The 16199-nt window shown below is 38.9% G+C and overlaps 1 protein-coding gene across 2 annotated transcripts in view; it reads left to right on the top strand.

Moving 5' to 3' along the window:
- LOC137334074 (plexin-B1-like) overlaps positions 1-15635 on the top strand; it is a 184586-nt gene extending 168951 nt beyond the window's left edge. For both annotated transcript variants that reach the window (XM_067998532.1, XM_067998531.1), the window contains 5 exons: positions 2411-2558; positions 4737-4801; positions 7225-7300; positions 7515-7589; positions 8617-15635. In XM_067998532.1, the coding sequence (XP_067854633.1) occupies positions 2411-2558; positions 4737-4801; positions 7225-7300; positions 7515-7589; positions 8617-8721 (469 nt within the window). In that variant the 3' untranslated portion in view covers positions 8722-15635. The remainder of the gene's footprint in view (positions 1-2410; positions 2559-4736; positions 4802-7224; positions 7301-7514; positions 7590-8616) is intronic.
- The last annotated feature ends 564 nt before the right edge of the window (positions 15636-16199 follow it).

The following is a 16199-nucleotide window of genomic DNA, read 5'->3' as shown; positions in this document are numbered from 1 at the left end:
AATGCTGAGCAGGCTGCTTAATTCCATTAGTTATGGAGGTTGTTGTGTCTCTGTCTTCCCTGTCACATCCTACTGCTGAAGGGCGATTCAGGGAGCGAGGTGCAAAGTCTTAGGCAGGAAGAAGGATAATGGAAATAACATCCAGATCTAGAATTCAACAAAAAGTGTCAAAAATACATTTCACAATGTACTGTGACAAATAAGACTCCTCATGGTAGTGCATTTCCATGGCATCTTAACGCACGTAAGATAAAGGTGTCTCTCACTGGTTTCAACGTCATGATGCAAGGGATGGAAACTATAATTGAGAAGAGATTTGAGATACTGGGACTATTTCCAATGGTGCAGAGAAAGAAACAATGGGGATTAATAGAAGACTGCTAACATTCATGAGATATGGATGAAGTAGATAAATAGAAAGAACTTGCATTTATATAGAAACAGAAAATATAATAAAGAATAGTCAGCACAGATTTCAAAAGGGAAGGTTATACATAACCAACCTTATTGAATTCTTTGAAAAAGTAACAGAAAGGGTAGACAAGGATATTGCAGTAGATGTAATAAATTTGGATTTTCAAAAGACCTTCAATAAGGTACTGCATAGTAGACTCGTATTTAAGGTCAAAACATGTGGAGTCAGGGGACAAGTAGCAGAATGGATAGCAAGCTGGCTACAGAACAGAGAGTAGGGGTTAAAGGTAGTTACTCAAACTGGCAAAAGGTGGGAAGTCGTGTTCTACAAGAATCGGTGCTGGGACCACTGTTGTTCACCGTTTACATAAACGATTTGGAATCGGAAATACAATTTAAAAATTTGTACGACACCTAATTGGGGGTATAGTTAACACCGAGGAGGACTGCGACAAAATAAAGGAAGACATTAATAAGCGTGCAGAATGGGCATGTAATTGGCAAATGAATTTCAATATAGATAAGTATGAGGTATTACATTTCGGTAGAAAGAATAAGGAGGCCACATACTGCTTGGATAATAAGAGTCTAAATGGGGTAGAGGAGCAGAGGGATCTGGAGTTGAGATATACAATTCACTAAAAGTAGCTATGCAGGTTAATAAGGCCATAAAAAAGCAAACCAAGCATTGGGGTTTATTTTTAGGAGGATACAATTGAAAAGCAGGGAATTTATGTTAAATTTGTATAGAATCTTGGTTAGACCACACTTGGTGTACTGTGAACAGTTCTGGTCTCCATATTATAAAATGGATATAGAGGCACTGGAGAAGGTGCAAAAAAGATTTACTGGGATGATACCAGAACTGAGAGGTTATACCTATCAGGAAAGATTGAGAAGGCTGGGGCTCTTTTCTCTAGAAAAGAGAAGCCTGAGGGGTGACCTGATAGAAGTCTTCAAGATTATGAAAGGGTTTGATAGGGTAGACGTAGAGAAGATGTTTCCACTTGCAGGGGAGACCAGAACTAGGGGCCATAAATATAAGATAGTCATTAATAAATCCAGTAGGGAATTCAGGAGAAACTGCTTTACCCAGAGTGGTTAGAATGTGGAACTAGCTACCACAAGGAGTAGTTGAGGCGACTAGCATAGATTAATTTAAGGGGAAGCTAGATAAACACATGAGGGAGAAAGGAATAGAAGGATATGCTGATAGGGTTAGATGAAGTAGGGAGGATGGAGGCTCATGTGGGGCATAAACACCGGCATAGACCTATAGGGGCGAATGGCCTGTTTCTGTGCTGTACGTTCTATGTAATTTAGTATATTACCATATCCTCAAGATACCCCAAAGTGCTTCACAACCTATGAATTAATTTTGCAGTGCTTATAGATAAATGCGACACCCAAATTGCATGTAACGAGGTCCCACAAACAGCACAAGAGATGAATAACCAGTTAATCTATTTTTGATGGTGTTGGTTGAGGTAGGAATGTTGGTCAAGATGAACAGTAATTATAGCCAATGTAACTTATTGTAAGTTAAAATGTATGTAAGGTAGTGCACTTTGTTGGTGTCTATTGGCAAAGATGAAAAACTAAAAAGGTTGAGACCATTCACTAGAAGTATCCAGTAAATGCAAAGCAGTTATCAGCAGGTTGTTGATACAAGATTTTGAGGTTCTTTAACAATAAGATTTAAGTGTTTATACATTAACATTTCATATGTAATTGTTAGGGGCATATTTGGAATAATGTGTGCAATTTTGGACACCCAGCCTTCAAATGGTGGCATTAGAGGGAATTCCAAAAAGGGCAATAAGGAGGATTCCAGGATGTATAAATCTAAGTTACGAGTCCAACTTTGCTTATTTGAGAAAAGATGATTGAGAGAAGGACATGATCTATGTGTTATGTTCTGAGAGGTGTAGAACATATAGATGTAAGAAAGTTATTTGGGTTTATGAAATTGAGATTTTTGTTTTTTTTTCTCCAGTCTGCCTCTACGTTTCTGGATAAACATTATTAAAAATCCGCACTTCACCTTCGACGTTCAGGTGTCAGATAATGTGGATGCCATGCTATCAGTCATTGCGCAGACCTTCATGGATTCCTGTACTATTGCAGAACACAAGCTGGGCCGGGTGAGTGTGCTCAATGGATAAGAGGAGAAAAGAGACTCGAGAGAGAGATGCCCATGAAAATACCATGGCAACTACCTATGCTCACAACAGTAAACATTACTGCCAGTACTTTATATTTTGGGCACCTGCCATCATACATTCTAATTTAAACATTAAAATCCTATTAGAATTACCACCTAGCAGTGCTGGAACTCCATTTTCAGATTTTGCATGTAGTATGGAAATAATTTTTTAAAATGTACTAATTGATCTTCTGTGATGTTGCACATGGAATCAAGACCAAGTGCAGGCTTAAGGTGAAGTGTTTTTAGGAACTGGACAATATTTGGACCAGGGCACACACATGTTATTCAGTCCACATTTTAAAGTCATGCATTCTGTCCTTATTTTTATATCTCCATTAGAAATTCCTATCTCAACAATTATAATGGAAACTACCTATATAAACTTGTAAACAATTTTACAACACCAAGTTATAGTCCAGCAATTTTATTTTAAATTCACAAGCTTTCGGAGGCTTCCTCCTTCGTCAGGTGAACGATGTGAAAAACACTGCTGCATAGCGATTCGGTGACTCTTTTTTTTCACATCGTTCACCTGACAAAGGAGGAAGCCTCCGAAAGCTTGTGAATTTAAAATAAAATTGCTGGACTATAACTTGGTGTTGTAAAATTGTTTACAATTGTCAACCCCAGTCCATCACCGGCATCTCCACATCATATATAAACTTGTACTGCGTAACAAGTTTACATAAGCAGTTTCCATTATAAACAGGGACATGGAAATTTATAATGTAAAAAGAAGGAAATGCATGTGAACGTAAGATTTTTCATACAGAGAGAAGTTTTCTCCCTCTCTACTTTTTGGGCCTCCCCCTCACATGCAGCGTCCTTGTCTAAGGGGGCCGAATGGTTGGCATGTTCCCTGGGTTTTTTCAGTGTTGCAGTGAAGGATGCTGCAACCAAATGACCTAGGATGGCTCTACCTCCAACTGTTCCTTGTGGGACATGCAGGAATGCATCAACTTAATTTTTATCCTAAGGTGTTATTCTTGGGTGAGGCTTCTTAACAATGTATGAAATGGTCCATTTATATCTGGTTTAGTGTTCTAGTGTAATTCTGCAAATCTGAGATAACACCTGGCATATCCATTATCGATCATCCCAGGCAAATTACTCCAAGACATCATTTGTGATGTTAATTTACAAAGTAACTTAAATCTGATGGTAAGAAATAGGCATCTTATCTGAGGAACACTGCTGCATAGCGATTCGGTGACTTTTTCACATTGCTGCATCACTATTGCCCTGTACATTGTGCAATATCACAACAGCATTGAAAATGTGGACACGCAGGTCTGTTTAATAAAGTATCGATGCTTCATTGCAGATCACTATCTTATATCGTACAATGTTTCATACTGACTTTTACAGACCTAGCCACAGGTCTGCTTCCTCTATAATGGAGCCCATTCTAATAATCTGATCCTTAATCTAAAAACTATGGGCACTATAAACTGGACTGCTGTAATTAACAAAGTGATGACTATGGGACCTTGTCTGTAAAATCAGATGAACATCTGGGGCAGAAGGTTTCCCACATTGGTTCTCGGTTTGTCCATGTTAGCTGATTTCAGTCAGGGTGCTACAAGAGGTCTCAATGCTCTTGAGTTAGGGAGAAGAAATTCAGCCAGAGTTCTTCCTTCTGATTGATATCAAGTCATCCCTGCTGGAAAGTTTGTGTGTAGATGTCAGGTGAGGACAAGATCCAGCTTACTCATGATGCCCCACACAGTAGAATAGCCTGCCAACATTCACTGGCTAGGTTTACATATGAGGAATGACCATTTGGCTGAGTTACTAGCGAGGGCATGGAACAACACCTTCAGAAAAGTATGAGGGGAGAACCCCCCACAGTTCTCCTATTTTAGCCAGGCTGTGAGCTGACTCAGCAGGTTCCTCTGAAGCAATTGTGGAAATTTGATGATGTGTTGTTTGATTGACTCAACGTAGAGGTGTAAAAGCTTCTGCTGACTCAACTTGTGTGACGTGTATTTTGTATTGGGATCTCAACCCGGCCTTTCACTTCTGAAGCGTGTGCTGATAATTTACCAGAACAGAATTTGTTGGAATGATCTAGTGTAGCTCCGGGTGTAAACTGTTGAATTTTCTACTATAGGATTCTCCAATTAACAAACTGCTGTATGCCAGAGACATCCCTCGATACAAACAGATGGTAGAGAGGTAAGAATCCTGAAAAGTGCATTTTGCTCCCACTGTGCTGAGGGGTCACAGTACAGGTAGCAAGAACATAAAACTTGCTAATTGCTTGACCTAGGACTTTTTTTTGGAGAAACTTAACTTTCTTTAAAGATTTGTTCATTAAATATTCAGGTTTGTAAGCAATTTGACTCTTTTTTTATGTGGCTTCCTTTGGCCTTCCCCTCCTCCCCCCCCCCCCCCACCCCCACCCCCTCCCTTGATATAAAGATAGCTAATGAGCCTTGCTGGTTACACTGGCAGTAAGTCTTATCAGTTCTGACCCTAAATTAATGTCAATAATTAGGGCCCCAGCTTCGTAGGAGAGAAATTCCACTCCTTGTCAACACAGTGAAATATTCAGCGAGGAGTATTACACCACACCAGTAAACGTGTCTCCAGTTAGCTGAACACTGAGCAAATACGAGCTGTTGCCATGGAGAAGCTTGAGCCTCTGTTGACCTGTATTCTCCCAGGACATCAGGGCTTATGACTGTTATCACTGCTTCCTCGGGCCAAGAAAATTTATTTATCTGTGCAGAATTCTTCTCTCTCCCTCACAATGAAAAAAGGGACGATGGATAAAATCAAGAACCGATTCATTTATACACCCAACCCAGTCCCTGAGTCTGATTTTGATATTAATTCATTACAAGAAGAGAGTAAAGATTTTCAGGGGATGGTAGGAATTGGCAACCTAAGTGTAAATTTTGCATAGTTGGCCTTTGTATATAGGTATACAAATGCCAACATAGGCTCAATGGATGATAAAACTGTCCAGCACTCTTCATGTACGATGTATTCACATTTTGGATCTCTTTTGGACTGATTTTATTGAAATCTATCTTTATCTGCCAAATAGAACAATTAGGAGAATGTAGGTCCAATCAATCTTTAAGTTTTGCATCTAGCCTGTGTTCATAGGGCATGTAGGCTGTGGAGAATGCTGCCTGGCACAAATTTCTCATTCAGAAACATTGGCTATGAAATTCCTGGGCCTAGAAAGTTATTGAAGGACCAATTGTCAACAGGGACAAGCGTAATTTGGGGCAGGACATGATTCTACCAGTTCCCTGTCCCTTTTTTTTCAATGTGACAAGATTCCAACGGAGGTGGGAGTAAGCGCTCATTGCTCCTGTTGGTTCCCACCCCGGGCAAGTGTCCAAAGAGGAGGCAGGACCAGCTGGAAGACGTTATGTGCCGGTTATGCCTTCTGTACCCTCAGTGTAAGGTATGCCTGCAAGATTGCCAGGATAAAATGCTGTGACAGTGGGGCTCACACTGCCCATTTCCTAATGGTAATCAGCCACTCTACGATCGATTTGTTTTAGGAAAGTCAGCTACTACCAAATCGCTCCTTTTTTTTGCAAAGATTCTTTGATTGTTAACTGAAATGATCACCTCCTTCCTTATCCTCCGCCCCACTCCATCGACCTCATAGGGTGAATTCCCAAGGAATACCAAAAATTGCATGGCCCCTCCATTATGAAAATTACCCCATTTCTGGGACACATTGGCAGTCAGAAGTCCCACCCCACCACATTTCCCTCAGAGGAACAGGTCTCAAGGAATTTCAGATCCATTATCGTTTTTTTTTAAATCCCATTCATTTAAAAAAATTACCTATTCAATTAAAAAAAAATATTCAATGAAGTCCCTCAACAAAAAATCTCAAAGGCCTTTGAGTGTCCATGCTTTGTTTTATGCTTCAGTGTGTAGTCTTTTATTGTAACTTCATAATGTGTGCAAAGTATGATATTCCACTGCATCATTCATTCATATCCCTATATCATTGCCTTAAGTAGTTCAATCGCAAGAATTGATATCTGACATGACACCTCTAGCTAGCCAAAAAAAACCCTGAAAACTTAAAAAAAAACTATAATGACACTGTCTGGGGGAAATTTCCAAGACAGTAATCTCAACCCTTCAGGATTTTGCAGACTGCTCTTTATCCAGTCTGGATTTTATTACACTTTTTAAAAAGAAAACTACATAAAATACATCAATTTCATTGAGAAACCATTCAATAGTTCACAAACTAGCTATTTATAGTTTGCAAGAGGTCAATAATCATGTTTTAGGGTGAGAATGTGGAAGAGGTGGGGGAGGGAATTTGGTACATCAACAATCTCACCAAAATTAATTTCTGGAAATAAAGAAAAAATGGAAATCTGAAATAAAAACAAATGCTAGAAATATACAGTCCATAAAGAGAAAAAACAGGTTAATATTTTGGGTATAGACCCATCATCGGAAAGGATATTGACTCAAAGTCTCTACCTGAAATGCTAAGCTGTTTTTGTTCAGATACTGATGTACTTGCTGTTAATTTCCGGAACGTGGCTATTCTGAAAGGTGCATGTTATCATCGGCTGCAACTGACTAGAATCTGCTGTGTCTGACAGATACTACGCTGACATTCGACAAACGATCTCGGCCAGTGACCAGGAAATGAACTCTGCTTTAGCTGAGCTGTCCAGGGTAAGTACTTGGGAACAAAACACATGTTCCAAGGGATCAGGGCTTTTGGAAGCAACTGCAATAATGATTCATTCTTTAGCTCCAGGAGATTGTCCAGAGTAAAGCATGACTGAGATTCAGCATCCTGTATACTGTGCTGGTTCAGGGAGCAGCTGTTTTAGAGACAGTAGCCCACAGTGATTCCCTTTACAGCCAATGTTCTCTTCTTTTGCAGAACTACTCCAGTGACATGAACTCCCTCGTGGCTCTCCACGAACTCTATAAATACATCAACAAGTACTACGACCAGGTATGGCGACCAGGCATGTAGAAACAGGCAAGATGCTGTGTGAAGACTAGGGTCAGGAAAGTTTGCTTTGAGTGGTCCGATTTTTATGGCTTTCCAAACATTGAATTTCAGTCACTTTACTTTGTGATTACTTCTTTGTGGTTACAGTTCCATTTAAGCTGCAAATCCTGTGTTCAAAAATTTGAAGCTGTCCATACCTGAACTGCTTGATGCATGCAGTACTGCAATCTGATCATATTTCATGCTGAATTGACCAAACCGAGGCAGATTCAGTCTTTGAAGTTCCATTGCATTCCTGAAGAAGATTATCTAAATGGCCAGAGGATCTAATGGGAGAATTTAATCATTAAACTTCAGCAGAGGATTAATCCGGCATGCTTGGAAAAGCCAGCAACATACTTAGGATCCAAAAGAAGTCCATCACATCGATAATGCTGTTCAATGTGCCATGTTCTAATTTAAGGAGGGAAAGCAAGCAACAGTATCATGATAATCTGAGTTAGGGTCTTAGGTGGTCTGAGAGAATCTGATTGTGTAAAGCGAGGACTGACTGGAGAAGGTTGGTGTGTGCCCAGTCTGACCGTTATGATTTGCAAGGGCCAGCTGAGCTGAGGTCTGGAGATCCTGTGTGCACAGCCTTAGTTCAGGCTGTGTGTTGAAGGGTCAGAATGTGTGCAGTCAGCATCTGTCCAATCTGAAGGAATGCTTGGGTGTAGTCTGAAGGAACAGACATGTGTGCTGTCTGAGGGAATGGTGTGAAAAGGGCTAATATCTGCAGAGTCTGTGGGAAAGTTGATGCTTTTGCATTCCAAGGTTAGAGCCTGAAGATTGGCTGTGATATTTGGGGGCTTGACAGGATCAGTGCCTATGTAGACCAAGCAAGTCTTCAAACCAGGATAGCCATATTGGGGAATGACTAGTGGGAGAAGCTCTGAATCTCCTGCATAATGCTGAACAACATTGGACTACCTGAGCTTCTGTGAAACTGACTGTTGAATAACTGGCTTCACTTCTTGTCTTATTGTAGATCATTACAGCACTAGAAGAGGACCCAACCGCACAGAAGATGCAGCTTGGTTACCGGTTACAGCAGACTGCTGCATCTGTGGAAAACAAGGTCACGGACTTGTGACAGGAGCGACTACTGAGGAATGATGGGAAGGAGGAGTTGAGGCATCTTTGCATTGATGCAAAGGAGGCACAATGAGACACTATGACCAGTGAACAGAGCTTGCTGAGTACAGGAGTGCCTTATGGGAACATGCTTCCTCTGTTACTTCAGCTGTGGGAATGAAGGGAAGTAGACTCCCATGATGCATCAGATCTTGCATAACAATGAAGAGTTTCTTTCCCCAAACCCAGGCCATTTGAACCTGCACCAGACTGTCGATTGAGAATGTTTATATTGTAGACTATTAAATGACTTAGCAAACAACACAAAACATAAAAAAATCTAAAGAGTCAGTGCATCAATGGACAAATGATGTTAATATTTTTTCCCTAAAAGAGATTTAAATGTTTTTTTTAAAACTAATTCCTAAAAAAATAAAGTATTACTGTCCTATGTTGGAATCTGCAAGATGAGATTGGGAGATGGCACAGATATTAAGGCAAAGACATTGAAGAGGCTATATGCTAAATGGTGTTGCACAGTGATTTTTCAATAAATACAGGATGGACATCAGTAAGCACTGTATAAAGGAAATTATCTGTTAAAGGTCCTGTCAAGCACCCAATTCCTGACCAGAAGGCCAGGAGTTCAAGTCCTTAGCAGGCCCTGTTAGTTGGTAAGTTTGAGGACCTTGGCAAAGCAGGGTTGTCATCTGCCACTCTGAGTTTGAAGAACCTTGGGAGGGAGTTAAGCCATTGGTAGGTGGGCTTATGGAATTGTGTAACCCATAAGTGCACTAGTCTCATGCTCCATAACCAGTTTGAACGTTTCATGTCTGTCAGATATAGAAACATCTCTCAACCAGACCATTCTGCCTCCTCAAACTCTTGAAATGACCCTCATATATATTTCTTGATGCTGTCTTGCCTGTTGGGTACCCAGTGATGGTGGTGAGCTCCTGGAAATGGAAGGAAATACATATTTTTAACTGATTTCTCATTTTATAAACCGCAGCCCTGCTGATTGTCCTAGCCAGAAAAGTTGATTTTTTTATTTTTGTTTCCGGCTGTTGTCTTTTGTGTTTCTGCCATTGATGGAGAACTGACCATCCCCCTGTGATAAAGTCAGATGATTCAAATAAGTAAGACTGCTCAACTGAGACCGATGAAAGTCCACCCAGTGAGAGTTTGAGAGAACCCAGTAACAAATAGCCTTGAGATTATTGAGCAACCTTGAGGCTGGCACTCATTTCTTTTTGGCTGATAGTTAAGTTCTTGGGATTCTTTTTTTTTAAAAGGGCCAAACAATATCGGAAACACTTTTTTAAATTAAGTAATTCCTTTAGATTCCCTGATGTGCAAACTTTAATCAAGGCAAATTCCTGATCCAGAACAATCTTTCCCAAATGCCAGTTTATTCAGAGTTCCCTAAGTTACTGCTGTTACATTTTGGTTGTATGCAACTTTTTATTGTCCGCCCTGACCTATTGTGTATGTACCAGGATTCTGTGGTATTTGTTGAAGGAGCGAGTAACTTTAATATCCATCATTCCAAGTGACTGATTTCACCTGAACCATATGACCATCAGAAGTCAGATCCTGCTGTTCATTGAACCGCTTGTAAAGTTTTTTTAAAAATCTTTATTTTAATTAAAAGGTGTGATACCTTTTTGGGTCCAAACAGGCCACAGGCAGGTTATCAGTATTTTGATAGGAAGTGCAGAGGATTTACTGATCTTGGGGTGGGGGATAGGAGGGTGAAAGTTTTAAATATTGGTTGATTCTCTGTAATCAGTTTTTGCTACTTTTGTTTTCGAAGTAGGTTTGATTATATTTTTTATTTATTATAACATCAGAAATAGTATGCCTTGCACATCCAGTATTCTAACAGCAGTGTTAACCCTCTAGAAGGAAACAAAAGACTTCCAGAGTGAGGTCTTCTAGTGTGAAGATGATAGACTCAAAACAATTTTTGTGTTGAGTCGCAGATGTTTTCAAATGTTGTTCCCTTGACATGAAGGTCCCACAATCGTTCCTTCACATTGGGGTGTGTGCAGTAACATTCATTTACGGTACAGTCTGTGAGACAGGACTTCAATTCAAATCTTGAAATTCAAAATTGTATTTAAATTTACATTTTTTATATTCTCTCAATTCACATAAATAGAGAGGATGTTTGGTACAAATGTCTGATCCAAAATAAAACTTTATACAGATTTTTGTCAAAGCTACTTAGGCCCAACAATACAAGAGATGCTTCTATGTTACAAAGGTGCAGCTGCAAACCTCGATATGGCTGCAGTAGTGTTTTGAGTATTTCCCTGAAAGAATTGCCCTATATGGGAAATTCCACTGGTAACTGCTGACTACACAGCTTGATTTTTTTTTTCTTCCCCCCCCCCCCCCCCCCCAACATGCGAGTCCTATAACCCACCATTAGCAAAGTCATTTGTAACAGACAATGAAACAGCAACTCCACTCTTTAAAACATTTCAAAAGCATCAATAGTCTACTCACAAGCAACCTGGGATAAGGCATTCCATCTCAAAATTTTGGGATGTGAAAGTAATGGGCTTTGTTGACAGGCCAAAAAACCTTTTTGAGTTTAATAATGTAGCACAAGCTAATTACAATTTATGTCGCCCTTTCCCAGAATACATTGCTTGAATAGATAGCAGTGGTGACACCAGATGGTGTTACAGGTGGATTTTTCACCCACAGCATTATGATGATTGTATTTGTGACTAAACCACTGAAATAGATGTTTTTTTTTTAAAAAATGAATTCACTTTTCAAAATGGTTATAAAATTTCTTTTGTTTTTAAACAATAGTGTGTATTTATTTATTTAGAGGTCATTGCCTAGTTAGATGTGGACAGCAGTACGTTTGTGTTCTGTGAAATTCTTGATTATATCATTATGGTGAATAAGCACTTGTGTGCCCTCCACAGCACAAAAAATCACAAATGTGAACATATCGAGGGATTCGTGACAACAACAAACTGAACTTGAATAGCAACAAATTATGTTGAGCTCCATACAGTGGCTGAATCAACAACTTGGGAAATGTTCCCAGTGAGCTAAAATGGTGTTTGAAATTGTAGTTCAAACCTGTGACCCTTTGGATGAGAATGATCTATACCTTATAACACCTTAACCTAGTAGTGGAGAAGAGAAACTCTCTTTTAAATTCAAAAATATCAAATAAAACGTATCTTTGCTTTCTATATTGGGTATTTATTTAAAAATTGTCCAATTAGGAGACTTGATTTTCACATTCCTGCTGCCAGGTTAATTGGGTTACTGGGTTTACTTCTCAAGTTACTGGGTCAGGAAATTAACACTCATCTGTCAAGTTTGATTAGAGTTTAGAGCACCTCATCTTTGTAGCCTAGCCTTTGAGAATATTGATTTCATGCTTGTTGACATACAGGACAGAAAGTATCGGTACAAATGCTAGGGTTTCTACACAATCGAGGTGGACAGAAAATGCATTGATTGGGTCTTACCCAAGTCTTGTGTCTCCAGATGCCCTTCACTTGCTGCAGGTGTCTTAAGTATTATGGAAACTGGACTTCTTGATTGTACTGGTGAGGATAACTGGTTCCAAGTGTATTGTAATAGGTGGGAGAGAGGAAGGTTATGACTGAGACGGAAGCTTGTAGGGGAACATCAAAATAAATAACTATGGATGAAAATAAGGAGTGCTTGGGATCTGAACTTCCTAGCCACAGCATATCTGCCTTAGCTCTTTTTAATCAAGAAGGTTCTTAGTGTTGTTGAGCAATCTAGAATTTTGCATCCTGAATTATGATCTGATGAATTAACTAAATTTTGGTTCTCACTAAAGGGCTGGTCATGGCATATGTTGCTTAAATATATGGAATTCTGGTTTATTCAACAGTGGATTGTCATGTCTAAATTATAATTTAGATGACCGGATTTTTGCATGCACACATGCTGGGTAAAGGTTTTAAGGGTTTCTTAGCACATTCATTGTTGTAACACTGCCAAGATGCATGTTAATGAGAGCTATGATTATTTTTAAACAGACTTTTTAAGAAAAAATGATAATTATGAATAATGCCCTAATTTCTAGTTTGTTGGAGATCCAAAATTACTGTTTTAAGAGATTTATCTTTCAAGATCGGTTGTATTTCATTGTTGTTTTAATGCATGATTCTAATAATTTTATGCATTAACTTTTGACCATTTTACCATACTCAACATTCCCTAGCCAAGGCTGGTTGGCAAGAACTCTCTTATCCAGGCATTTTCTATTCTAGAGCAAGGTCTAGGAAATAGAAAAGCAACCTCACTGATTTTCACTTTACCTTTTTATTCTCTTCTCCCTCTCCTTCCCTTCCTCAGATGCTTCCAAATAATATAATTCCTCACATGGCAAGTTTCCTAAGAACAAGTTCACATTCTACACTTCATCTTGCATTATTTTGTTTCATTGTCGTGGCGTGGTTGATTATATCCCCTTCGCTGCCGTATATATATATATATACACTGAGGCAATTCTATTTTTATTTACTACTCCAGTGCTCTCCCTGTTTTTTAAAAAAGAGCTTGTTTGCAGCTGGTCGATAATAATTGTGAAGTGGTGCCATTTTTGTTAAAATTAGACTATCCCCTAACAGATAGTGAAGCCTTTATGGACTTGGCTCATTTTGATTAACCTTCAAATTAGAATTTATAAACTTTTCATTCTTCAACCCATATTCTGTTTGTAAGGATACAATGCCTTTAATTTCCATGGTTCTGTATGATAAACTGAATTTAATTCAGAGTACAATAGGATAACATTTTAGATGATTAAGCACAAGTTCCTTGCAAATGTTCAGTAATGGATTACTGTGATGGAGTTGAGAGTATCAGTAAATTCAGATAACATCCCAAGTTCCTCATTTTCCACTTAATTTCAGTTTTTTCCCAAACAATATCTGTTCAGCCACTCTATTTAAACTTTTTTAAGTTACTTTGTAATTTGTATCATAAATGTCTGATATGACCAAGGGCAGTTTATTCGCTTACTAGAAAAAAGTTCTCAGGGCTGTATTTTCAGGTGAGATGCAGGGTTATTTAGTGTATGCATCCATTTAAGAAAACCTACAAAAGACGTTCTAGCTATGGGAGTAGACAGAGAGAGAGATGCTTTGCATCACGTATTGTTTTGGAATAGCTAATCAAAACCATTTTGCATCTTCTCAGCTTTCAATTGTATTATTCTTTTGTTTCTGTTGGATTTCATGGAGAAAAATGGCCACAACAGAGATTTGTCAATCACGGGAACTGATACAAAAGAACTTCCTAGAAACAACTGTGAATAAGTTTAAAAAGACTATGTACTTGTAATTTCTGACTCAGTGCTTTGTAGCACCTTAACGGAATAGTAAGAGTGTGAAAAGTATTTTTTTCTTTAGTCTGACCGAAACAAATCCAGAAATCTGATTTGAGTGCAGTAATTCAAATACTATAAGGCTAACTCGTTGCAAAAAGGTATATTTTCCTTGAGTAAAGTTTAAAAATTTCCTTTGCTAAACTGCTATTAGTAAAATAAATTTTAGTTAACTTTACATACTTGAGAAAAATATACCCCATAGCGCAATGGAACTTCTAGAACGCTTTGTAACTCTGTTAGCTCATGAATTGTCTTCGTCACCGTGAGGTCGTCCTGGATACAGACCTGCTTTAGGCTGAATTACTGTACTGCACCAGATGGAATGAGATTGTAAAGACCAGTGCAGGATAACCATTTTAATATGTGTAAGAATATCCCACAACACTTGTGTATTGGCATTTTTCTGGAGAAAAGAAAAATACTTAATTTAACTAGAAATATCAAGCCATTCAGCTAACTCAAATGTCTCTTCCATATACCTATTTGTACTTTCTGCAGTAATGCCAATGGAAAGGCATGAAACCTCCTTAACCCTGTACATTGGTAAGTATGAATAAAAATGTTTGTTTAATGAATGACAGACTTGTCAAAGCAGCATTTTTGATAAGGCTGAGTGACTAGTCAATTATAGTAATGTATGACAAGAAAGTACTTGCATTTGTATAGTGCCTTTCATGCCAGAAGACCGTCCAAAGCACTTCATAGCCGATGAAGTATTTCTGACATGCAGTCACTGTTGTAATGTAGGCAAAATGTGTTGGTATTGTCCCATCCAGGATACCTTTTGTATTCAGTACTTATTCAGTTTGGAACCAGTAACCTCTACAATCATTACATGTTGATGCTTAGAAAATGGGGTGGGAAATTGAGCCTCTCGATCAGGGTGGGCAGGAGTCTTAATATGGAGTAGGGCCTCTTGCGCAGGCTGTAGTGGGCCAACAATGGGGTCTGCATCTGTGATCACAATGTGTAGGAATTAGGGCTTCTGGGTCAGAGCTTCATTGGACTTGCAGTACGATCTGTTCTTGTGATAATAGTATGAGAGTTGGAGCCTCTAGATCATGACTGCCTGGGTACCTCAGTAGAGCCTGTATTTATGAAGACTCTGTGGGTGTTCGAGCCTTTGGACCAGGTTGTGGGGTCTTACATTGCTAATTCTCCCTCCCACTGCCCCCCCCCCAAAAAAAATAAACTGCCCATTTGTCTGGTTTCCTTACTAGTGCAGTATCTGCACTAATACTGTTCTGGTATTTGCATCTGTCTATCACCATGTGATCTCTGCTGGAAATCTTGGTTGTTGAATCGCACTGACTTGCAGTTGTATATAGTAACAGTAATGTATTTATATACTGAAGGAGATTAAAATCAAATGTTTTAATGTAGTGTAAGATAATGTGTAGAGCTGGCTCTGCAATGAGCGCAGAAAGATTGTTAATTTTTAGCAAATCATCATTAATGTAATATCTGTAAATAACCAAATCATCTAGCTTCTTACCTTAATTTGTTTATTAAAGAAAAGCGTACAAATTGCAGGTAATAAAATATTCAAAAAATTTCAACAAGTGTCATCTTTTCATTTTCTCAATTCTTCTTGATCATTTAGCAATATAAACTAAATGGTACAATTCTAAAGGGGGTGCTGGAAGAGAGTGACCTGGGGGTCTATGTACATAAATCTTTGAAGGTGGCAGGACAAGTTGAGAAGGCTGTTAAAGCCGAGGATCCCATATGCTTTTTTATTAATAGAGGCATAGAGTAAAAGCAAGGAAGATATGCTAAACATTTATAAAACACTGGTTAGGCCTCCGCTGCAGTAGTGTGTTCAATTCTTAGGAAAGATGTCAAAGCCTTGGAGAGGGTGCAGAAAAGATTTACTAGAATGGTACCAGGGATGAGGGACTTCAGTTATGTGGAGAAGCTGGGGTTGTTGTCCTTAGAGCAGAGAAGGTTAAGAGGAGATTTGATAGTGTTCAAAAATCATAAATGGCTTTGATAAGAGTAAGGAGAAACTGTTTCCAGTGGCACAAGGGTCGGTAACCAGAGGACACAGATTTAAGGTGACCGGCCAGAACCAGAGGTGACATGAGGAAAAA

Source organism: Heptranchias perlo, chromosome 17, assembly GCF_035084215.1.
Source record: "Heptranchias perlo isolate sHepPer1 chromosome 17, sHepPer1.hap1, whole genome shotgun sequence".
In the NCBI taxonomy this organism is placed as follows: domain Eukaryota; kingdom Metazoa; phylum Chordata; class Chondrichthyes; order Hexanchiformes; family Hexanchidae; genus Heptranchias; species Heptranchias perlo.
Note: the sequence above shows the minus strand (reverse complement) of the source record. Positions and strands in the feature narration are given on the sequence as shown.